This window comes from Rhinatrema bivittatum, chromosome 10 (assembly GCF_901001135.1).
Source record: "Rhinatrema bivittatum chromosome 10, aRhiBiv1.1, whole genome shotgun sequence".
In the NCBI taxonomy this organism is placed as follows: domain Eukaryota; kingdom Metazoa; phylum Chordata; class Amphibia; order Gymnophiona; family Rhinatrematidae; genus Rhinatrema; species Rhinatrema bivittatum.
In genome coordinates this window covers 53,706,588-53,732,000 of record NC_042624.1, presented here as the reverse complement: position 1 = coordinate 53,732,000, position 25,413 = coordinate 53,706,588, and the positions used below count along the sequence as shown (strand labels likewise).

The 25,413-nt window shown below is 46.9% G+C and overlaps 1 protein-coding gene across 5 annotated transcripts in view; it reads left to right on the top strand.

The window, feature by feature from the left end:
* HENMT1 (HEN methyltransferase 1) overlaps window positions 1-23,789 on the top strand; it is a 117,777-nt gene extending 93,988 nt beyond the window's left edge. For all 5 annotated transcript variants that reach the window (XM_029617592.1, XM_029617596.1, XM_029617594.1 and 2 more), the window contains 2 exons: window positions 10,692-10,869; window positions 23,097-23,789. In XM_029617592.1, the coding sequence (XP_029473452.1) occupies window positions 10,692-10,869; window positions 23,097-23,519 (601 nt within the window). In that variant the 3' untranslated portion in view covers window positions 23,520-23,789. The remainder of the gene's footprint in view (window positions 1-10,691; window positions 10,870-23,096) is intronic.
* The last annotated feature ends 1,624 nt before the right edge of the window (window positions 23,790-25,413 follow it).

Below are 25,413 nucleotides of genomic sequence, written 5' to 3'. Positions count from 1 at the left end.
ATTAGTTAGAAATGATTGAAACCAAGAAAGAACAGTAGATTGAATGCTTGTCTGGATTGATCTGTGGTATTACAGGAACAAAAATTAGCAGGTAAGATCCAATTTTTCTTTGTCCATGTGGAAAGCAGCAGCCCTAATCATTAGAGATGAGCTTCGTTTTTTTCTACTGGGTCATTTTTTGAGTCGTACGCTTCGGGGTAAAGTTAGTTTTTCCTCAGTTAGTTTTTTGGAAAAATGAACAAAAACTAAACGGGGAAAAATGAAACCAGCCCAAAAAACGACGTGGGAAAACGAAGCTCAAAAAAAACCCACCCCAAGCATTAAAATTCACTTTAATACATTAAATACAACCCCCCCCCCCCCCCCCACCACCACCATCCCGATCCCTCCCCAAGACTTACTAATATCCCTGGTGGTCCAGCAGGGTCCCGCGAGAGATTTCTCCCTCCATGCCATCGGGCTGTCTGGCCTGCCTCGATCAAAATGGCGCCGATAGCCTTTGACCTGTTATATCACAGGTGCTACCGGTGCCATTGGCCAGCCCCTGTCACAAGGCCATCGGCGCCATCTTGTGCTCCTACCATGTGACAGGGGCTGACCAATGGCACCGGTAGCCCCTGTGACATAGTAAGGGCAAATGCTATCACCGCCATTTTGATTACTGGCAGCCGACGGTCCGAGTGCAGGAGGTCGCTCCAGGACCCCCGCTGGACCACCAGGGACTTTTGGCAAGTCTTGGGGAACCCGCCTATATAGTATCCTGGGTGCGCTGGAACCTGTCATTTCAAATGACGTTTGAAATGACAGGTACCAGGAAGTGGATAGTTCTCCTACAGACCCCGCTGCTTTGAGCGTCCGGCGCCAGCAAGCCCCAGCAGCCGGCGATCGGAGGCAGGGAGAGCAACAAAGCACCCTCCATCGGACGGGCAAGAGAGACGAAATTTCACAGTCCCAAACCAAACCAATCGTCAGGCAAGCCCCAGCAGAGAGAGACGAAATTTCACAGTCCCGGGCAAACTTTCCCCCAGCCCCCGCTCACCTGCCCTGGCCGCGGCCACGCAAGCCCTTGCAGCAGCAGTAGAAGGGCGTCGAGAGAGAGCGGCTTCAGCAGCCCGGGGCGGATCGGGCACTCCCCATGCAAGGCGGCTTCCTGCAGCCCCGCCGGCGAAGGTGAATACGTGCATGCCTGTACGTCCAATATGGGCGCTCAAGGCTGCGAAGGTACATGCGCACATGCCGTGACCCGAGCGCCCTGCTGAATGTCTGAGCTCACGGCGTGCGTGTATTCACCTTCGCTGGCGGGGCTGCTGGAAGCCGCCTCTCATGGGGAGCGCCCGATCCGCTGAAGCCGCTCTCTCTCGCCGCCCTTCTACTGCTGCTGCTGGGGGCTTGCGTGGCCGCGGCCAGGGCAGGTGAGCGGGGGCTGGGGGAAAGTTTGCCCGGGACTGTGAAATTTTGTCTCTCTCTGCTGGGGCTTGCCTGACGCTTGGATTGGGTTGGTTTGTTTTGGGACTGTGAATTTTCGTGTGAAATTTCGTAATTTACCGCCTACCCTGGTAGGCGGTAAATTAACAGGTAAAAGACGCGGCAAGATAGCAGGTTAAAAAGGAGATAGTCGGGGCGCACGTTACTGTATGGGAGGGAATAGCTAATCGGATCGTTTACATACATATACATGCCGCGGGCGGAAAGGGATACACATCGAGTAAAAGAAGCGGTAAGGATCTGTAAAAACAGATAGTGAATCATTGTGAGTACACAGCGGGTTAGAAACAGGGTAACTGCGGCCGCGCTTTACTGTATCGGCCTGTATATGAGATAGTGATGATACTAAGATGTTTCAGAGGCATCTTAAGACTTTGATATTTCAAGAAGCTTTTGTGCCAGTGAAATGAGGAAATTATTTTAGTTGTAATGTCTATTTACTGTTTTGACTGATTTATTTTATTGTATTGATAATTTTATTATTTTTATTGTCTTTTTGTTGTACTTCACCTAGCACTATATTTTGATATAGGTGAGTGATAAATACTTAAAATAAATACTGAGGAGCTGAGGCAGCACCAGACCTTTATGTGGAGAGTGGGCTGGGCACTGATCATTTTTGGTCTCTTCCTCCCTCTGCTGGCCTGAGGGCATAATCCCATTTGTGCAGACTGGTCTGTCAGGACTCAAGGAAAGCCAATTAGCAAATAAGAACCTAATTTAATCTTGTATAAAGACGAAATTCTTCTAAAGGACATCATCCAGGAATTATATCAAAATTGTCTTTTGTCTGATAAGGATTTAAGAGATCTTTGAGATTGCTTTCTCTTTCCAACTCAACTTTACCCCCCACACCCTCCCACACACTTCAGGATAGGAGGAAGGGGAGTGAGGGAAACACTAGGAGAGAGTTCCTTGTAGGCTGTTTGTGAGGGAAGGGGCTGGAGCAGAAGCAGAATCTGGAGGCTGGTAGGCACTCTGTAGCTTTTTTCAAAAGATTGAATTAACAGGTTTGAAAGCTTTCAGAAACTGTGGCAGGTTGTCAAATATGGGGCAACAAGCTGCTAATGTGGTTTCTCTGGAAGCTGCACAATCATGGCAGGCTAGCAACACTGAAGATAGTGCTAGAATAGAGAACTCTCTATATTTATTAGATATTCTTTAAAGGAGGTGTTGGAGAATACTTTAGGCCTACACCAAGTTTTGTTCATATCGTCTTTTGCATCTGAAAAACATGCATTCATGTTGACTATACTGGATGCAGCAAGATGTCTGTTTCCACATCTGAGTCCACATATGTGCATGTTTTGCTTATACTGTGGAACTTTCAAGTGGGAGATAAAAAGCACATTGATGGAAATAGACACATACACATATACTCAATTTCTAAGAGACACACCCCCACCTCCCCACACACACATTCTTTATTGTACACACATGCACACCTTCTCTCTGTCTCGCAAACACAGAAGAGCTCTTCTTGCAGAAAAAACAACCCCAACTCTGACCTTTGTCTCGCAAAAACATGCATATACTATCAATCTTTTTCTCACATACACAAAAAAGTCTCACTCTTGTTTTTTATGTGGGAATTGACATTTTTTGCATATAGATTTTTTTCTCTTTATATTATAAATTTGAAATACAGAACCAAGAAAATACATTTTGTACACAATCACATTGAGAAAGAAAGTTAAAATACATAAACATTTCTAAAGATGGGCGGTAGAGAAAATATCAGTGCTACCAGTCCACCAGTTAATAGAGGAAGAAGTATACACTTCCAGGAAAATCAAACACAAGGCTTGATCTACAAAAAAGGAAATAAGGAAGACTACTGGGCCAGCAACATGCAAACAAGGACCTGGCTTAAATAGAAGCAGTAACAGCTGTATCTTTTGCCACTTTTTTGCTCAAACGTGCTATAAGCTGGGTGGGTTCATAAAAATATTTTTTACATAAAGATTTGAAAAAACTACCAATATTCAAAAAAAGCTGAGCTTCTAAATTAGGTTCCTACATTTTCAGCTGAAAATTCACATAAATTTAGGAACCAAAAAGTTAGGCTCCCAAATTTAGGCCTGCTATTTTTCCCATAGATAAGCAGGGATGAATTAGCCCTGCTGTCTGGGACGTCTTCAAGGGCAGCCAGGTTGTGGAGCTTCTCTAAGCACAGAGTCTTTGAGGTGTGCGCCTGCTTGTAGTTTCCCGTGTAGCTCCCGGCTCGCCTCAGTCCTTTTTCTTCCGTGCTGCTGGTCGCACGCGGAGCTCTCACAAAAAAAAAAAAAAAATCAGAAAAGGAAAGCGAAATGCTGCGGCCGCCTGGCTTCAAATTTTGCCAGTACAGCAAAATCATGTCTACGACTGATGGCCACCTCCGGTGCTATATCTGCCTTGGTCCGAACCACGACCAGGCTGTTTGCAAAGACTGTGGCCGCATGTCTCCTCGAGCCCAGCGTCAACAGGCCACGAAGAACGCCAAGCTTAAAGAGGTGGCATCAGGCTCTTATGCCCCCAACACCAGGTCTGCCCAGTCATCCCCTGGGCCCAGTCGGAACCATCAGACCTCAAACATAAAAGGGCCTCCTCTGTGGGACCCTTGGATGACCCAGGCCTCCCTCCGAAGCGCACCCCCATCGCCCTGACACAGGGACCTTCAGGGGATGTGTTTTTGCTGCCTCCGCCAGTGCCAGCACACCGATGCACCATCCCAACACACCACACACCAGCGCAAGTGCGTCGAAGCATCAGATGCACGGCCACGCATCGAAGCATGCCTCCTCCAAACACAAGAACGCCTCGCTGGCCGGTGCATTGATACACCAACACAAAACGGCATCTGACCCAAAGCACCATGCATTACTGATGCACATCTCCACCTCCACCCGGGGCCCTACACCTCCCACGCATTTATCCTCCAGCAGTGGTAATCAGTGTCAAGCAACACCTCGGCCTGACTCCCCCCCCCGGGACCCACTGGACTTAGACATGGGTCCTGCTTCGGAAGAGAGATCCACAGGATCTTCCAGATCTTCCCATGTCTACTCAGACTTTGTCTCACGACGCAGGCACTCTATATCACACCTTCAAGAACCATTGGCCAAGCGAGATAAAAGGCCCCCTACCAAAGATCAGACGGGGGTCTCGTCACAGGGGTCCAGACTCCGACATCCTCCTCGCAGCGATTCCACCACAGGGTATCCCCAAGGACTCATCGCCCATCTCCCAGGACACCTTGGCCTCCCCCAAGCAATGTCCCAGATCTCCATGACTTTGTCCCAGTTCCTCTTGACAGTTGAACAACAAGACACGGACAGGTGCTCCAGCAGGGCATGACCCCCTTCTTCTCTTGAGGCTCCACGTTCACCCAGACACGACAGCCTTAGCCTGGGGCCCCGTTCTTTCGGCCCCCTGTCGCATGGCTCTCCGCCCTCAGAAAGCTCGCCTCACCGTCCCCTATCCACCTCTCCAGGCTCCTCAGTCAGCTACCCTTCAGATCTCCCGGAGGAACTGCCTGAGCTGTTCTCTGCCCCGGAAGACCTTTCTTATTCCAAATTCTTGGAGAAAGTGGGGCACAGGCTTAACGTATAAACCAGGAAGATACCAGACCCATGAGCAGAGGTCCTTGGCATTCTAAAAATTTTCGAGGCACCGTCAGAGCCCACAGCTTTGCCCTCGCATGGCGTCTTGGATGCAGTGATGACCAGGGCGTGAGAGTCCCCCGTCGCTTGACCACCAACTTCCCGCAAGACCGACCTAAAATTTTGCATGAGTCAGTCCTCCTTCTATAACGTGCTCCAATTCCTTCATGCGTCAGTAGTTGTCGAGTCGGCCTTGAAGAAGGCAAAAAAACCACAACTGCACTTCAACACGCCCCCCGGGGAAGGACTACAAGTACCTAGACGATTATGGCAAGCAGGCCTTTCAGTCCGGCATGCTCAACGTAAAGATTCAGCAACATCAATTTTACATTACTCAGTATTTACATGAGTATCTGCAGTCGCTAAAGCCTTTGCTCTTGGAAGCTTCGCCAGATAACCACTCACTGCACCAGTTCCTTGACCTGGAGGAAGGCCTCCGGCACCTGCTCCGTATTATCTATGAAGCCTTCGACATGTCCGCCTGAGCCACAGCAAGTACCATAGCGGCCCGACGTCTAGCATGGCTTCGTGCCAGTGCAATCAGAGAAGATGTGCACAAGAAGTTGGCAGACCTCCCATGTCTCCCCAACAACCTGTTTGGGGATACGTTGCATGAAACAGTGGCGCAGCTTAAGGAACAGAATGTGGCAGTCATGTCACTAATGACGCTCTCATACCCCACATCCACCAAGCGCTACTACTCCGGTTACAGAAAGCTTCACTTTCAGAGGCGCTCTTACAGCTCATACCCACCCTTCCATCCACAGCCTTATCCACCAGCCCAAGCACAGCCTTCGCGACAGCTACAGAACTGCTCACGCCAGCGTCCCCCATGGAAGCCATGTCCTTCCCCTGACGGTAATGCCCCAAAACCCTCTCAGGATTTTTAGAGAATACCGGACCACCTCTTTCATTACCAGTTGGAGGGAGTCTTTCCCTTTTCCTCCCCTCCTGGGAAGCGATTACCTCTGACTGTTGGGTGCTCAAGATAATCAAAGAGGGCTACACCCTCATCTTCAAGTCCGTACCATCTCTCCCCCATATAGTACGCCCAAAGCAGGTCAATTCACTAAGCAGCCTCTCCCTGAAGGAAGAGGTCACAAGCTGCTTCTTTAACGTTCCATCTGCAGAGTCCCTGCCACTCAACATCATTGGGGATTCTACTCCCGATACTTCCTCATTCCCAAGAAATTGGGAGGCCTATGTCCCATCCTTGAGCTCCAATCTCTCAACAAATTCCTAGCCAGGGAGAAATTCTAGATTCCTTCCCTCAAATCCATCCTGCCCTTCCTACGGCCCAATGATTGGATGTGTTTGCTCGACCTTAAGGATGCTTACTCCCATATCCCTATGCACCCTACGTCCTGGTGGTACCTTTGTTTCAAAGTCAGTGGACGCTACTTCCAATACAAGGTGCTCCCCTTTGGCCTCTCATCAGCCCTGAGGATCTTCACAAAGTGTCTAGCAGTAGTTGTGGCCCACCTCCGGAAACAGGGAATCCTTTTCCAGAGGATCCTTACCTCAATTACTAGCTGCTGGTGGCCCCAAGCCCTCCCACCCTCCGCAGCCGCCTGCTGACAACCATCCACTGCCTGGACAGCCTGGGTTTGCTCATCAATTACGAGAAATCCAATCTGCAACCATCCCGGGCCTACAATTCATCGGAGCCTGCATCAACATGGAACTGGACAAAGCATTCCTCCCAGACGCCAGGTCCCTCACCCTTCGCACTCTGGCAGCACAACTCTTCAGAGCCACCAGCGCCTCCACTCGGCAGATCTTAACCATACTGGGACACATGGCAGCGTCCATCTATGTAGTACCGTGCACCCACCTACACATGTGCTGGCTGCAGTGAGGCTTGAAGTCACAGTGGCACCAATTCTGGCACCCTTTATTCAGGCAAGTGGTTCTCACTTGCAGCATGAAAAAGGACCTCAGCTGGTGGCTAAGGCCAGCAGTGCTCACTGCCGGAGCGCCCCTCTACCCACCTACCCATCACTTGGTTCTCACCACCGATACATCGAACAAGGGATGGGGCGCTCATCTTCAGACTCAGGGCCTATGGTCACTTAGGACAGGGGTCCCCAACCACCAGTCCGCGGACCGGGACCGGGCCGTGGGAGTTTTTTGCCGGTCTGCGGCGCCGCCAAGCACTGGCAGGAGTGTTGCGCGCTCCCGGTCTCTCCCGCTGCCGTTGCTGCCAGGCTGTCAGCATGTTCAAGCCCAGTGGGAACGGCAGCGGTGCTAGAAGAAGCTGTGGCACCCGCGGCTGGGCCTTTTCTTCTTCCCGCGCCTGCCCCCCCCCCTCCCGTGACCCGGAACAGGAAGTGATACACGGAGCGGTGCGCGGGAAGGAGAAAGAGCCGTGCTGCGTGAAAGTAGCAGCGGCGGCTGCAGCGTCGGTCCCCGAGCAATAGAAGCAGCTGGTAATTGAGAAAGGAGACAGCAGCATGAGCCTCCCGCGGCCGATGGGATTCTTCTTTCTTGGCCTGCGGGAGCTGCTGCAGCTCCCATTTGTGCTCGGGGTGGGAGAAGAGAAAGTGAGTGAGAGAAAGAGAGAGAAGCAGCCAGCCAGCCTGTGTGCGATTGACTGGTCAGAGAGCTGATGTGTGTGTGTGTGTATGTGAGAGACAATGAAAGTGACTACTCAAGGAGATGACTGATGTGTATGTGAGAGTGTGAGACATTAGTCAGGGAGGTGACTGTGTGTGTGTGAGAGAGAGAAAAAGCATGGAAGTGAGAAGTCTGGGTATGTGGGAAAGCATGGGCGTAAGAAGCCTGGTGTTGTGGGGGTGAAAGAAAGCATGGGAGTGAGAAACCTGGGTAAGTGTGCATGCATGAGAGAGAGAGACTGCTTGGTAAGGTGACGGTGTGTGTGAGAGAAAAAGACTGGTGTGTGTGAATGTGAGAGAATGTGATTCAGGGAATGAGAAGCCTGTGCATGTGGAGAGTGAGCATGGAAATGAGAGAGAGACTGGTGTGTGTGTAACAGAGAGAAAGTGATTATGGGAATGAGAAGCCTGTGCATGTGAAGAGAACAAGCATGGGAGTGAGAGACTGGTGAGTGAGTGTGTGTGTGGGTGTGTGTGAGAGAGAGAGAGACAGAGAAAGTGATTATGAGAGTGAGAAGCCCATATATGTAAGTAGAACACGGGAGTGGGAAGCCTGTGTGTGTGTATGGTATGAGAGAAACTGTTCAGGAAGGTGACTGGTGTGTGTGTAAGCCAAAGACTGTTTGGGAGATGATTGGTGAGTGAGACACAGAAACTGGTCATGGGGGAATGACTGGTATGGTGTGTGTGTGAGAGACATGGGCACTAAGGAAGAGGATCATAAGTATAGAGCTTAGCTTCTACTGCTGCTTCTGGTGTGTGCCACGGCCTGCAGGGAAGGGGAGTAGGAGAGCTGCTGGAGGGGGTAAGTAAAGGTGGCTTTTTAAGTTTATTTTTCTTGACTGCCATTTTAATTGTGTGATGTCTGCTTTTTTGAAATATTTTATTGGTGTTTGGAGAATGTTTAATAGTTTTTATGAGTTTTTAATTGTTGGATGTTATTCTGTTCATAGCTGTTTTGAAACATTTATTCTACTTATTAGTATAGTTTTACAATTATTTCTGTGTGGGGATCTATAGCTGCTTGCTAGTTCTGTTTTCCTAATAAGAGGTGTATTGGTTTTTAGGACCTGATTTAATATTTGTAGTGTTGCCTTTTCATAGAAAGGGTTGCTCCTGTTTGAGTGTATTCCATAATACAGGTGTAACTGTGTGCGGATTAGTTTATGTGCATTACTACAGATCCTGGGAGTATGTTAGGTCAGTTCTGTGTCTGTTACCGAGATGAGATATTTTGCTAGCATGTAAGCGTTTGTATCGGTCTTATTTGTTGTGTTTTCTCAGAGGACATGCATTGGTGGTAAACTGCTGTCTTTTCATAAGTAGGGCTATTGAGCCTGGACGTAGAAGGAGTTTGAGTTGCTGTTACTGAGATGTCACCAGAACCAGAATATCTTTTTTGTAGGGTGAGTTGATGGGGAATGTCATAATTCTGCTTTACATCAATTATTGTGGGTCAGGGGGGTTCCCGTGGATACAAACTGTACTTTTACATCTAGCCCCGTGACGATCATGGGTCAGTGTGCCATGCATGTGAGAACCTATGGTGAGTTGAGTCACATTCACATTATAAATGTCATAATTAAATGATAAGTGTGCACTAAAATCCAACCCCCTCCATAACCCCGCCCCCATATGACCAAAGCCCCACCCCCACCCCGCCCTGCCGGGCCATGGAAAAATGGTCTTGCTTGAAGCCGGTCCCTGGTGCAAAAAAGGTTGGGGACCACTGACTTAGGAGAGGGCGCAGCTTCGAGCCTTCGGAAATGTGCTCTGCACGTTCAAGGCCTTACTCCGTGGAAGGACAGTAATGATCCATACGGACAACTAACTAGCAATGTTCTACGTAAACAAGAAAGTAGGGTCCGGTTCTTGGACAATGTGCAAAGAAGCAGTATAGATCTTGGAATAGGCAGAACAGCGCTCCATCACGTTGCAGACCATGTATCTACCGGGGATAGAGAACTCCAGAGCGGACAGATTAAGTAGAATCTTCCACCCTCACGAGTTGGACTGCGACATGGTCCTCGTTGCATACCTTCACATCTCACTACTGCCTTGACCAGCAGGCACGGACATGGAAAGAACCATCCTTCGGTCAAGCACGACGTGAGGAGACTGTCTGCCACACAAACCTGTCTTGAGCGCAATTTTCACTCTATGGGAGGAAAAGTACCTGCTCCCTAAAACCTTCATCTTCGCTCAACACGATCAGCTGCGGACTCCCAGACAGCAGGGCTAATTCATCCCTGCTTATCTATGGGATAAAAGCAAGTTTGCTTACCGTAAATGGTGTTTTCGTAGATAGCAGGATGACTTAGCCATGCTGACCCACCTGCCTCCTCGGACAGTCTGTCCCGCTTCCATCTATGCTTTGAAATGGACTGAGGCAAGCTGGGAACTACGCAGGAAACTACACGCAGGCGCACGCCTCAAAGACTCTATGTGCTTAGAGAAGCTCCACCACCTGGCTGCCCGGAGGACGTCCCAGACAACATGGCTAATTCATCCTGCTATCTACGGAAAACACCATTTACGGTAAGCAAACTTGCTTTTATTTGCCTAGAGTTAGGCTCCTAAATGAGGTGCCTAGTTCTGAAAATCAGTGCTAAGCTACTAACTTTGTTTCCCTGCCCATATAGCCACCTAATTTTTAAATTTCTAAATTTAGGTTCCTAATGAAATTAGAAGCCTAAATTTAGGAACTCAACCCTACTAGATTTTCAAAAGAGCCAATTTAGGAGCCTAACTCCAAAGGTTTGGAGCTTAAACTCTGAAAATTGTCCCCACTGTTTTTCTCTCTAGCATCCAAGAAACAGAATTAAATATGGTCAGAATGTTGAAATTGGAAATCTTGAGAACAAAGAGTTTGTGCAGTTTGGATGTGGTGATCTCTTTCTTTATGGCATTTGACAAAGTCGAATATAACAATTCAGTGTCTTAACTTCAGGGCTTCGGATGTTGCTGTTTGCTATGGTTACACAGTGGAATTTACTGGTGTAGGAAAACCACCTCCTGGAGCAGAGGATGTTGGATTTTGTACCCAAATAGGTATATTTGTAAGAGACTGTGTGGAGACAGCTGATATTGTTACATATAAGATGGCCACAGATCATGTTTACAAAACTGTAAGTATTCATTGTTCATCTTTTATGATCAGTAGAGGCCATTTTTTAAATTGCTGGTCTTACTCTCAGAAAAAGTTGAATTTAAGAATAATAAAGATTTGTAATACAGTCTTGGATATGGCTGTATGAAAGCTTCAATGTAATTGGCTGCTAAAGCAACTTTGTGATATGACACCATAACCCCCTAACTATATATTTTATTGTTGCAATGTATAAAGACTCTTAATGGAAGAGAGAAAATTATTAAAAAAAAGAAAAGAAAAACAAATGCAAATAAAATACATGTATAGAATCCCTGTTATTGGAGTTTTATAACACTCCAAGTCATATTTTACAACCATGGTTTCCAAATCTGTACTATTTGATGCTACAGCCAGATAAGTATTCAGAATATCTACAATATGCATAGGATATATTTTGCATCAAATAGAGACCCAGTATATGTACACTTCTCATTTTTATTCATTGTGAAGATTCTAAAAACTCAACTGGCTGTCTGATCAGTAAGAGAGATTTGGGAATTGCTGCCTTACAGGACTGTTCAGGTGCCTCTCAGCCTTTGGTTTCCTTTTTCACTAAGCACTGTATACATTTTGCAATATTATTAGAATTTTCCCTGTTGTGCCTTTATGCTGTAATATATAAGAAGTTGCCATACCGGGTGAGATCGAGGGTCCATCAAGCCCAGCAACCTGTTTCCAGCAATGACCAATCCATATTGCAAGCACCTAGCAAACACCCAAACGTTAAATATTCTACTAATGCTAATAATAATAATGCTAATAATAGCAATGGCTATTACTTAAGTCAACTTGATTAATAGCAATTTATGGACTTTTCTTCCAGGAACTTATCCAAACCATTTTTAAACCCAGCTATATTAACTGCCCTAACAATATCCTCCAGCAACAAATTCCAGAGCTTAATTGTGCATTGAGCAAAAAAGAATTTTCTCAGATTTGTTTTAAGTGTGCTACTTGCTAACTTCACGGAGTGCCCCCTAATCCTTCTGTTAATTGAAAGAGTAAATAACAGATTCACATTTACCCATTCTAGTCCAACCATAATTTTATAGACCTCTGTTATATCCCCTCTCATCATCTCTTCTCCCAGCTGAACAGCTATAACCTCTTTAGCCTTTCCTTCATAGGCGATCCATCCTCTTTATCATTTTGGTCACCCTTCTCTGTACTTTCTCCAGTGCAATTATATCTTTTTTGTGATGCGGCGAGCAGAATTGCACAAAGTACTGAAGGTGCGGTCTCACTATGGAGCGATACTAATTGCTAATGTTCTCACAGGACAAGCAGGATGGTAGTCCTCACATATGGGGGACATCACAAGATGGAGCCCAATCACGGAACACTTCTGTCAAAGTTTCCAGAACTTTGACTGGCCTCTACTGGGCATGCCCAGCATGACACTAACCCTGCAGCCAGCAGGGGTCCCCCTTCAGTCTTCTTTTTTCCGCGCAGCAGTAGCCACGCGGTTAAAGAGCTCTGCAGAGATTCCTGACAGGAATTTTCCTCACGGAATTACTAAAATTTAATTTACCCCACAGGGGTCCTTCCTTCAACTTTTTCAAGCCGCAATACTCCGATAAGTTTTTACCCTTTTTCCATGGATTACCGTCGAGTTTGGCCCTCGCGGCTTACTGGCTGTCGACCGTACCGCGGCTCAATTTTTTCATGGCCATGGTGTCGGGGTTCCGCCGGTGCCCAGACTGTAATCGCACCATGTCCATCACAGACCCCCACAAAGTCTGTGTAATGTGTCTCGTATGTGAGCAAGATGTCCTAACCTGCACCAAATGTGCCCTAATGACACCAAAAGGTCGCAAGGCTAGAATGGAGAAAATTGAACTTCTCTTCCGTGCTCAAACCCCGACGCTGTCTATTGCATCGATGTCATCAGAACCGGTGCCAGTATCGACCTCCAGCCGGTGACCTTCCAGCATCGATGACTTCTCTGCCTTCCACACCCTCTACTCCCCCTCAGGACCGTGGAGATCGTAGAGATAAACATGGCCACCGGCATCGAAAGTCTCTGACCATCGAGGGAGCGAAATCATCAACCTCGCCATTGTCCGAGCCGCCGTTGAAGAAACGCCGTCCAGAAAAGGCACCGACCTTTTCGGTGATCGTGTCACCGAGGCAACCCTTACCCGACAGGGTATCGGGAGCCGTGACTCCGCCTTTAACGGTGGTCCTTCCGGCTATGACTCTGCCTCCTTCTTCTGTTCTGGAGTCGGGGCTGCTTCCTCCAGGTCTCCGAGAAGAACTGGACCGGATGGTTCAGGAGGCCATCGACAAGGTGATGCATCGACTCCAAGTTCCTCCGGCACAGACACTGGTACCAATAGCGGAACCGACCACTGACCTGATTCCAGCAGCGTTGGCACCGCTGCTCTCGAGGATGGAAGTGCTCATGCCGCTTTTCCACCGATGGATCCTGGGTCACCGATAGCTCTGGTGCCCTCCCCGCTTACTTTGTCATTAGGAGGAGAAACACCGTTCCGCATCCCTCCATCGGGAGTTCTGCCGATGCCTCAGCCATCGATGCCGATACGGCCGTCGGTGCCATCGATCCATCCATTGGTGCCAATACGCCCGTCGGCACCACCGAGTCATCCATTGATGCCCTCGATGCCTTCATCGGTGCCTCCAGTTATTCCTTTGAGTCCTTCGGAGCCTAGACCAGGACCTTCAGGGATCCCATCGCCCCGTCCTCCTCTCGTCCCTAGAGGAGCAGATGCTGATCCCTATGGTACCTGGACTGATGATTCTTCACCAGACACCGATGATTTGCCTTCACTACCTTCACCTACTGAAAGCAGAAAGCGTTCTCCTTCAGAAGACCTTTCCTTTATAAATTTTGTGAAGGAGATGTCTGAATTGGTTCCCTTCCAATTACAGACGGAACAGGATGATAGGCATCAAATGATGGAGTTGCTACAATTCCTGGATGCTCCCAAAGAAATAACCTCCATCCCTATCCACCAGGTTCTTCTGGATCTCCTCAAAATAACTGGGAACATCCTGGTCTGTTGCGCCAGTCAACAGGAAAGCTGACACTAACTATCTCGTACAGTCAACCTCAATTGGATCACCACTCTCTGGTTGTAGAATCTGCCCAGAAAAGAGCAAGGTGATCAAAACCTCACACTTACTTTCCCCCAGGCAAGGAACAGAAATTTCTAGATGCCATTGGTCGCCGTGTCTTCCAGGGATCAGTGCTCATCTCCAGAATTGCCTTTTATCAGCTCTATATGATACAATATAATAGGGTCTTATTTAAGCAGATACAAGACTTCAAAGACTCCCTGCCTCAGCAATTTCAAGATCAACTCCAAACCCTAGTAAACAAGGGTTTTGAGGCAGGCAAGCATGAGATCAGATCATCTTACGATATCTTTGACACTGCTACCAGGGTATCTGCAGCTGCTATCTCGGCAAGACGATGGGCCGGGCTCAAGTCTTCCGACCTTCGCCCTGAAGTACAAGACAGATTATCCGACCTGCCTTGGGTAGGAGATAGTCTGTTTAGCAAGCAGATTCAACGAACGGTGGCGGAACTCAAGGACCATAATGAGACCCTAAGACAGCTCTCTCTGATGCCTTCTGAGTACTCTTCAAAATAGCCCTTCCGCCCAAAAAAATCCTACCCGCCACCAGCTAGAACCCATTCTACGAGACTGTTTCAAAAAACCCAGTCTCGTCAGACACGAAAACAAAAACCGCAAGCACCTCCTCAACCAGGTCCTGCTTCCGGTTTTTGAATCCTACATAGAGAGCAGCAACCAGCTTCCGTTGCCCTACATACCAGTGGGATGTCTATTGTGCCATTTCAACAACAGGTGGCACTCGATCACCTCAGACCAGTGGGTCCTGGCGATAATTGCTCAGGGTTATCATCTGAACTTTCTCTCCATTCCACCGGACTCCCCACCTCTACCGACGTGGAGAACATCCGATCATTCCATCCTTCTGGAACAGGAGGTCTCCCTTCTCCTCCAGTCCAAAGCAATAGAACCAGTACCATACTCACAGCACGGCCTAGGGTTCTATTCCCGGTACTTTCTAATCCCCAGAAAATCGGGGGGTGTTCGTCCAATCCTGGATCTACGTGCCCTCAACAAGTACTTCCAGCAAGAAAAGTTCAAAATGCTAACCTTGGGCTCTCTGCTTCCTCTTCTACAAAGAGGAGACTGGCTCTGCTCTCTAGACCTCCAGGACGCATACACTCATATTGCGATAATTCCATCCTATCGCAAATACCTGAGGTTTCTAGTAGACCCATTCGGCCTCGCATCTCCACCACGAGTCTTCACAAAATGCCTCGTCGTGGTTGCAGCCTTCCTCAAGACTCAAGGGCTCCCACTCAGCAAGCTGCTCTGTCATCCCTACGTCTTACCTTACACACTCTAATTTCGCTAGGATTTCTCGTCTACTACGACAAATCCTACTTAGTCCCATCTCAAACCTTATCGTTCATTGGGGCAGTCTTGGACACCTTGCAGGCAAAGGCTTTTCTGCCTCGACAGCGAGCTCTCAATCTCGTTTCTCTTGCACACCAGCTGCAGTCTCAGCATTCCACAACTGCACACCACTTTCTCATCCTCCTGGGACACCTGGCGTCCTCAGTTCAGGTCACCCCAATGGCCCGCTTGGCCATGAGAGTCATGCAGTGGACTCTAAGGTCACAATGGACTCAATCCATTCAGCCCCTGTCGACCATTGTCTACATAACTGACTCACTCCATCAGTCTCTTGCCTGGTGGAGAAATCAGGTCAACCTCCTCCAAGGCTTGCCCTTCTAGGCTCCAGACCCTCAAATAACTCTCACCACCGATGCTTCCAACCTCAGCTGGGGAGCCCACGTGGCCGATCTGCAGACCCAAGGCTCTTGGTCTCCAGAGGAAGCCAAACACCAAATAAATTTCCTGGAGCTTCGAGCAATCAGATATGCTCTCAGGGTATTTCAGGATCGCCTTTCCAATCGAGTCATCCTGATCCAGACGGACAACCAGGTGGCCATGTGGTACATCAACAAACAGGGAGGGACGGGCTCCTTCCTTCTGTGTCAGGAAGCTGCACAGATCTGGGTGGAGGCCCTCTCACACTCGATGTACCTCAGGGCCACCTACTTGCCAGGAGTGGACAATGTGTTGGCAGAGAAGCTGAGTCGCACCTTTCAACCGCACGAGTGGTCTTCAACCCCTCAGTAGCGAACTCTATCTTCCATCAATGGGGTCATCCTCAAATAGACCTCTTTGTGTCACCTCAAAATCACAAAGTAGACAACTTCTGCTCTCTCGCTCGCAGCCAACACTATCAGCCAAGAGACGCGTTCTCCCTCTCATGGGCAACCTGTCTCCTATATGCATTCCCTCCACTTCCACTTCTCTCGAAGACTCTCGTGAAGTTACGTCAGGACAAGGGAACCATGATCTTGATAGCGCCTCACTGGCCAAGTGTTTTCCAATACTTCAGGATTTCTCCATTCGCAGGCACATTCCCTTGGGAAAGGACCCGCTTCTAATCACTCAAAATGGCGGGTACCTACGCCACCCCAATCTTCAAGCCTTGTCCCTGATGGCATGGACGTTGAAAGGTTAATCCTTCAGCCACTTAACCTTTCTGAACCAGTTTCACGTGTCCTGATTGCTTCACGCAAGCCTTCCACGAGAAAATCATATTCTTACAAATGGACCAGGTTTATGTCATGGTGCTCTTCTCAGTCCCTTGACCCCTTTACGTCCAATCACGAAGTTTCTGGATTATCTCTGGCACTTGTCAGTCAGGTCTAAAAACTTCCTCCATCAGGATGCATGTCAGTGCGGTAGCCGCCTTCCATAAAGGTGTCGGGGATGTTCCCATATCAGTACAACCCCTTGTTACACGTTTTTTGAAGGGCTTGTTTCACCTCAAGCCTCCTCTGCGTCCTCTGGCCTCTTCTTGAGACCTCAACCTAGTCTTGGGTTGGCTCATAAAACCACCATTCGAGCCTCTTCAGTCCTGTGGCCTTTGATATCTCACATGGAAAGTGATTTTCCTTTTGGCAATCACTTCCGCTCGCGGAGTTAGTGAATTACAGGCTCTAGTTACCTATCCGCCTTACACTAAACTTCTGAAGGACCGGGCAATACTCCGCACTCACCCTAAATTCTTGCATAAGGTAGTTTCGGAGTTTCATCTCAATCAATCCATTATACTACCTACCTTCTTTCCCAGGCCCCATTCCAATCCAGGAGAGCAGGCTCTGCATACCCTTGACTGCAAACGGGCTCTAGCGTTCTACCTAGACAGTACAGCTGCCCACAGGAAAAGCACTCAATTGTTTGTCTCTTTCCATCCTATCAAATTGGGGCAGCCTGTGGGTAAACAGACTCTCTCCTCCTGGTTGGCGGATTGCATATCCTTTTGCTATCAGCAAGCGGGCATTCCACTTCAAGACCATGTTAAAGCACACTCTGTGAGGGCCATGGCAACTTCAGTAGCACACCTACGCTCGGTGCCACTTCCTGACATTTGCAGGGCTGCCACCTGGAGTTCTCTCCATACTTTTGCAGCCCATTATTGCTTAGACAAAGCCGGAAGACGAGATTCCTTCTTCAGCCAGTCTGTCTTGCGCAACCTATTTACAACGTGACGTACCAACACCCTTCCACCTGCCCAGTGGGGCTCAGGATGCCCTCCAGCCAAATTTCATCCCAGGCCTTGTGCCTTGCACGCCTAAGTACATTTGGTGCACACTCGGACATCCTCAACTCGGTACTCACCCGTATGTGAGGGCTACCATTCTGCTTGTCCTGTGAGAAAGCAAATGTTGCTTACTTGTAACAGGTGTTCTCACAGGACAGCAGGATGTTAGTCCTCACGAAACCCGCCCACCGCCCCGCGGTGTTGGGTTCGTAACGTTTTCTTATCATATTTTCAGCATTACCTGTAGCTTTTTTTTTTTTTTAATTTTAATGCTTTTATTGGTGTACAGCAGAGGAACGCAAGTAATGCAATTAGAACAACAATAGAGAACATTCCCCGCTTCACCATTTAACATTTACCCCTCACCCCAACTCTCCCCTCCCCCCCTTTCTGGCATAAAATCTTGGAAAACTTGTACATCATGGAAAACTTGTACAAAACAAGAGAAGCTGATACATGTCAAGTGCCTATGGAGTAAAAGAGCTTCGGGTTGAAAAAGAGAACTAATGGACAGAATCCTTCAAAATAAGTTGTCCATGCAGGAAAGGCCCACCCCCAGGTGTGCAACATCCTTAGCCGGCCTTTGCAATGGGGCGCCCTCGCTCTATTATTCTATTGATGAGCAAAATATAACACCAAGAGCAGGTCTGCAAGAGAATTATACCGATCCAGCCGCAAGACTAGCTGTCCAGTCTAAATATGGTTGCCATACAGTTTGGAATTTTGGTATGGTATGATGTTTCTCCGCCGTCATCTGGTACATTGTACAGACATTGTCCAACTGGGCTAACACTGCTTTCAAAGAAGGGCATCGAGGCATCTTCCATTCCCTGGCTATCACCATCGAGTCGCAATACACCCCTGAATAAGTAGAGGATGCAGCTGTTCATGGCCTGCCTGTTCAGCATTGTTAAGCAGAGCTGCATCCATGGTGAGATGTATTGATTGCTGAAGAATAAGCGATAACTGAGACTCAAGCTGCTGCCATAGCGATCGCACACAATCTCCTGACCAATACATGTGGAGATAGGTACCAGTGGTGGTGCATCCTCTCCAGCAGAGTCCCGAGTGTATGGGTGATATTTTGGCCAAACGCTCCGGGGTCAGGTACCAACGATATAGTTGTTTATAGCCATTTTCCACCAGTGTTGCTGAAATGGAAGCCTTGCTGAGTTGGAGGTACAGTTGCTCCCAGTCATCTTCGGAATAGGTCCGTGGTAAGTCTACAGTCCAAGCTTTAATGTGGGTGGGAGTAAAAGTGAGTTTCGTGTTTAATAATTGGTAAATCTTGGCGATCAGACCCCTGATAGGAAAAGGGGAGGAGCAATAACCCTCAAATAGAGATTTTCCCTTGCCCAAACACTGCTTCAACTGTTGGGAAGTACAGAAGTGGCGTATTTGGGAATATGCTAGATACTCAGCGTGAGGGAGATTGTATTTCTGACTCACAGTCTCAAACGATAAAATATCGTTTTCCCCCGCAAAGATTTTCAAAGTGGATAACTCCCTGGTTGCGCCACCTTGCAAAAGATTTGTGTCCAAGACCGGGAGAAAAAGAGGTGTTATGAAATAAATGCGAGAGATGGTAACAAGTCTTAGCTCCTGCAAGACGCGCCTTCCACCTTTCCCAGAGCTCAATCGTGTGTTTGGTAGTAGGAAAAAGATTGGAACTGCAACTCCAAGTTTTTCTGGACTGCCACGCCATAGCTGCAAGCGGCATTGCCGGTTGTTGTGCTTGCTCAATGATCACCCAATGTTTAAGTTCAGCAGTCTGATGCCAGATGATTAAAGGTCGGAGCTGTGCTGAAACATAGTACCATACAAGGTTAAGGACAGCTAAACCCCCAGATAGCTTGATTTGATATAGGACATGTCTATTGACTCGGGGAGGCCTCCTCTTCCACACAAAGCTGAACCTCTCTTTTGCCAGTATTTTAATAATGCAGTTGGGATCGGTATAGGCAGGGATTGAAATAAATAGAGCAGTCTGGGTAAAATATTAATTTTGACTGTCGCAATGCGGCCCAGCCAGGAAATAGGAAGGTTGCCCCAAATATCCAGATCTAAGAATATCTTCCTTAATAGAAGGGGATAGTTCAAGCGGAAAAGATCTCTGGAGTGAGATGGTATATGAATCCCTAAATATTTTAGGTGCTTGTGAGCCCAACGGAAGGCATGTTGCGTCTTTAGCTGGGATATAAGTTCTGGCTTACATGTTAAATTTAAGATCTCGGACTTATCCCAGTTGACCTTAAAGCCGGATATCACACTAAAAGCCTGGATATCTTTCTCTATTGCCTTTAGGGACTCGTGCGGGTTGGTCAAGGAAAACATGATATCGTTGGCAAAGAGAGTGATTTTGAAATCCTGTTGGGCAAATGTAAAGCCCGAGATCTCTATATTGTTCCGTATAGTTGTAGCCTGGGGCTCCAGAAATAGAGCAAATAGGAGGGGCAGCCCTGTCTTGTGCCACGACCCACTGAAAATCGGTCGGAGTACCCTCCATTGATTTTTAGACATGCTTGGGGATTGGTGTAAAGGCTTGTTACCCAGGTACAGAAACTAGACCCGAAACCCATCTTGTGTAGGACCTGGAAAAGAAACGGCCATTGTACCAAATCTAATGCTTTTTCAGCATCGATAGAGAGGAAGAGTGAATCTACTTTCCGGTCATGGGCCCACCACATCATGTTAATCAATTTTCAAATATTATCCCCAGCTAACCTACCCGGGATGAAGCCAGCCTGGTCTTGATGAACGAGACCGGTCAGGTAATTATTCATTCTGTCTGCCAATATTTTTGCCAATAATTTAAGATCAAGGTTTAGCAAAGAGATGGGTCTGTAAGACCCACAGATTGTAGGATCACGTCCCGGCTTTGGTAAGATAGTGATCCCAGCTAAGTTTGAGTTGGGCGCTAAGGGTCCCCCCACCCGGAGATGATTAAATACTTTTTGGAGGTAAGCCACTACATATGGGGCAAAGGTTTTATAAAATTTGGCCGTGAAACCATCAGGCCCAGATGACTTCCCAACTTTGAGCATTTTGATGGAGGCTAGGATTTCAACTGAGGTTATTTCTGCATCTAATGCAGCTTGTGCATCTGGTGTCAAACAGGGTAAACTAACCCCTGCAAGGTATCGGTCTATCGCTTCGGTTGGGACAGAGGCTTCTGCTGTGTAAAGGGTGTTATAAAAATTTAAAAACCTAGATCTTATGTCAGTATTAGTGGTTAGTATTTCCCCTTCTCATTCTTGATTTTGGCAATATAGTTTTGGTAGGTGATTTGTTTCAGGTGGCATGCCAGATGCCGGCCTGCTTTATTTCCCCCCTCGAAATAGTGTTGCTTAGTTATATGAAGCAAATGAACCATCTTGGCTGCTTCCAATCTTTGAAGTTCTTCTCTTTTCCTTGAGAGAAGCTGCCATATTCTTTGTGACCCTGTATGTTGATTTTGATGTTGCCTAGTGATCTGAAGCAAGTAAGGTGTCCCTTTTTTTCACATGTGTAGCCCTTGAGATAAAGAGCCCCCTCAAATAGGCTTTTAAAGAATCCCAAACCACCGGAGGTGTAACCTCACCCGTATCTTGGTGGTTACAATCTTACAGGTCTGCAGGAGCACCAAGATTTACTAAGAATGCCCCCGAAGCAGCCGACAGGCGAAACACGGGACCGTGTCGGGGACTGCTGTTAAACTGTATGCCATAACTGTGTGGGATGCAAAGAAGGAGTCACCATTTAAAATAAATGAAATTATTATAACTACGACCAAATCAAGTTTACTGTGCGCTTTGTTGACTGTATAATGATTTACCACATGACACATACAAAAGGGTATTACCCTTTTTTCTTTTTCCAAACCACTCTTTTCTCTTGCTCCCTCAGATTCTGCTCCCCAGACATCCTCCACATACGTACACCTCTGTCCAATTGGTGTTTCGTTTGGTAATGGGGATACCTGATTAACGGTAAACCCCTTCTGAGTCAGCTTACCATGGATTATCCACTGATCAAGCCGCCTCTATTTTCACTAGTCACAGAATGGGACCTATATTTCGTGCTTATAAGTCTCATACGTTCTCCGTTCGAGCCTTTCCATTCCTCTCATTTCACAGTTTGGCATGGGAAATTCTTGCCCTCATAAATGTCATTTCTGCCAACAGGGTCAGTGAGTTACACACCTTGTTACATACTCATCCGACCCTGCGTTCCTCCGTGACTGAGTGGTTTTACTTATTCAACTTCATATCCTTCTTAAGGTAGACGTTGCATTTCACCTTACTCAGAATATACTCTGCCCATTTTTCCCAACACCTCTCTCTCACCAAAGCGAGAGGGTTTTTTCCACTCCTTGGACTGTAATATTGCACTTGCATTCTATCTAGATCGCACTACACTCCATAGGAATTCCACCTAACTCTTTCCTTCTGTGGCAAAAGTTAAGCTGCGAGTTCCAGTGGGCAAACAGACCTATTCCTCCTAATTGACGGTCTGTATCTCTTTTCCTACCAACAAGCAGGCACTTCACTACAACACTGTGTGTAACCACACTCTGTTGCGTCCGTCCCAGCCTCAATAGCTTCCCCTTGGCTGCTGCTGCTTGTACATATTTATCAGGCTGCAACCTGGAGCTCTCTCCATACCTTCGCAGCCCATTATTGCTTAGATACGACTAGCCAGCATGCTCCATGTTTGGCCAGTCCGTCTAATCTTATTCTTTCAGTTTAATTACCCAACATCTTCCAGCAACCCGTTACGGGTTTCAGGATGCCCTCCGTTCCAAATTCCACCCCCATCATTGCGCCTTTTGCGCGTCTTGGGTGCATTTGGTGCACTCTCGGGCATCCTCAGCTCGGTACTCGCCCATAAGTGAGGACTACCATCCTGCTTGTCCTGTGAGAAAGCAAGTATTGCTTACCTGTAACAGGTGTTCTCACAGGACAGCAAGATGTTAGTCCTCATGAAACCCGCCACCCTGCGGAGTTGGGTCTGTATACGTTTTTACTTTTATTTTAGTTTCGCTTTTAGCTATAGGACGAGACTGAGGGAGACACCTGTGGTTCACAGGGATAATTGCAGGCTGAGCATGCTCAGTGCACTCAGTGTGCCAGAGTCAGTCAAAGCTTTGTAGAAACTTTGACAGAAAAGTTTTCCGTACAGGGATCCATCCTGTGATGTCACCCATATGTGAGGACTAACATCCTGCTCTCCTGTGAGAACACCTGTTACAGCTAAGCAACACTTGCTTTAAAAAAGGTTTGGATAAGTTCCTAGAAGAAAAATCCCTAAACTGCTATTATGGTAATTAATAAGCAATAGGAGCTTGTGATTTATCTAATGTTTGAATACTTGCCAGGTACTTGTGACTTGGATTGGCCACTGTTGGAAACAGGATGCTGGACTTTGTGGACCCTTGGTCTTACCCAGTATGGCATATCTTATGTTCTTATGTAAAATGTAAAATGTTCAGACTTACAGTAGCTTAAACAAAATTAAATATTTATATCTTCTGTTTTTTTAAAGATTTTTAAAGCAGTGTATCCAAGCCTTCAGGATGAGAAATACTTGCAGTATGCCGTGGTCAGTGAAGTTCTTTACCAAGCACATAGAATTAAGACAAGTCTATGGGATGGTATCAAGGCCAAGGAGAATGGAAATAACCAGTGTCCTGAGAAAGAACAGTGCTGCTGGCCATCTGGACATTGTGTAACATTTTTAAGGAACTTGGATCTGAGGGAACATGAAAAGTTGACTGAGAACAGAGATATCGAGCCATTTATACATGGTAATGCAGTCTGTATACCTCTGGAAAAGCTTTATTTAATCCCTAGAGTGAAGCAACTTTGTGGCACATTTGCCATGTTAATTAAGATGATTACCGGAAAAGTAGCACTTACTATTGATGGCTCTTCTGTGGTGGTTAGCACTGATGATGGTAGTGAGTAATCAGTTGGTCCTTTCCCTTTTTTTCTCCCCTTTATTCTGGAGCAAGTTGATGCCTTTTAAGAATGTATGTTCTTGTTTTGGTTTTGTTTTTTTTTGCAGAGTATCCATCAAGGTTTGATTTTCCGTTGTGTTTTTATGTCTTAATTACAGACTTTAAGATCTGATTGCTCTATCATCAGAATTCCATATGTTTAAATTCTACCTTGTTCCTGGACTTGACTGAATGCCATAGTTAACCTTGTCTTAGGCCTATTACTAAAAATTAAAGAATATATCTCAATATTCTCATGTTTGGTGGTTATGAAAGTAGATACCTTGCTGCTAGTAAATGAGCCTCCTTTATTAGCAGCAAGGAATGTGCTCAGAGTGCCGGCAGTTAGCCAGGAGATGTTGCTAGAGAGCAGTGCATAGGCTTCTCTTTATTGACCTGTGAACAGTGCCTCCAGAGCTTAAATTCAATCCTCCCCTTGGCAGCACAAACTGTTACTGAGCAATTGAGCCAACTTCTTTTGACCACATCTTGATAGTAGGAGTGCAAGCATAAATTGAAATTGGTCTTAAAAAGGAACCACTGTCACTAGACCACAGTTGCTCTTACAATACTAAAAATTTTGCAGTCATTCTTATAATTTTAGGATTCTGAAATCAAACCTTTGTGTCCCTTATCAAAAACTACATGTGCTTGTCTGTTGGTTACATATTCAAGTCCAGTACATGTATCAGACTTTTGCCACTCCATTAACACCAAGTTTTTGCACACACGCACCCCCCCCCCCCCCCCCCCCCCCCGCTCTATCTCCCAAAATAGGCCAGAGGAGAGAGGTAGCAGTAGAGGTATGGGCCTGTGCAGATCACCATCACCTGTTCTTCCAGATTACCACATGCTGTCCCCCCCCCCTTATCACCTATGTCACCAACAGTGGCACCTTCACAGCTATCTCTGGAATAAGGAGATGACACCAGGTGGAAGCAGAGTGAAGGCAGTGACCTATGCAGGCCATCTATTCTCCCCACAAGCCACTTTTTACCTCATCACAGCACCTTCTCTACTCTGTTTTCCAAAATAAGTCATAAACAGCATATATTTAGCCCAGAAAATGTAGGAAATGCTTCAATACACCTAGCCCAGTGTAAGGTACACATGCTAATATTTAATTTTACTATTGTAACAGAGTACAAAAATCATTTTCATGCTTCTAACATACAGAATGTTGGAAAGAATTATATAAAAGTGATCAAAACCTCTGTCTTTAGGTACAATAACTCTCCAAAAATGGTCAGATATTCACCAAATTTGGCTTGCAGGAAGAATATCTTGGATGAGTTTGAAAACTAAAAACATTGAATCAGTATTTTATAGAATTAATCCTAAAACAAAAATCCTCATTGCTTTCTATGGGAAACAAAGGTTGCAGAATATTGACCAGTGCCCATTCCAAAAGCTCCCCTTACCTTTCCATCAGTTCAACACAAAGCAACACAGGCAGACAGACAGGGAGAAATGTCTGAAGCAGCTGAAAGGCACCTTCAAAACCCCACACTTTGTTTGCAAGACTTTGGCACATCTGCCTCCACCACACTTGCACACTTACATACTTGTGCACTTAAAATACCCACCTATACACCCTGCATACACCTCACCCACACCCCTCCCACAACAAAATTCCTCCATACAAACCCACACCTCATCTACCTCCACACACTGTGTGCCTATAACACTTTGATACTTACCACATGTGTACACCCCACACACAAGACACCCATACTTCACACCCACACTCCTACACACATACATTCCCGCAAACATACTCCACTACCCCGACACATACATCCACTCACACCCCTCCACTCTCCTGTCCCCACCTACCTACACGCACTCATCCATATCCCAATA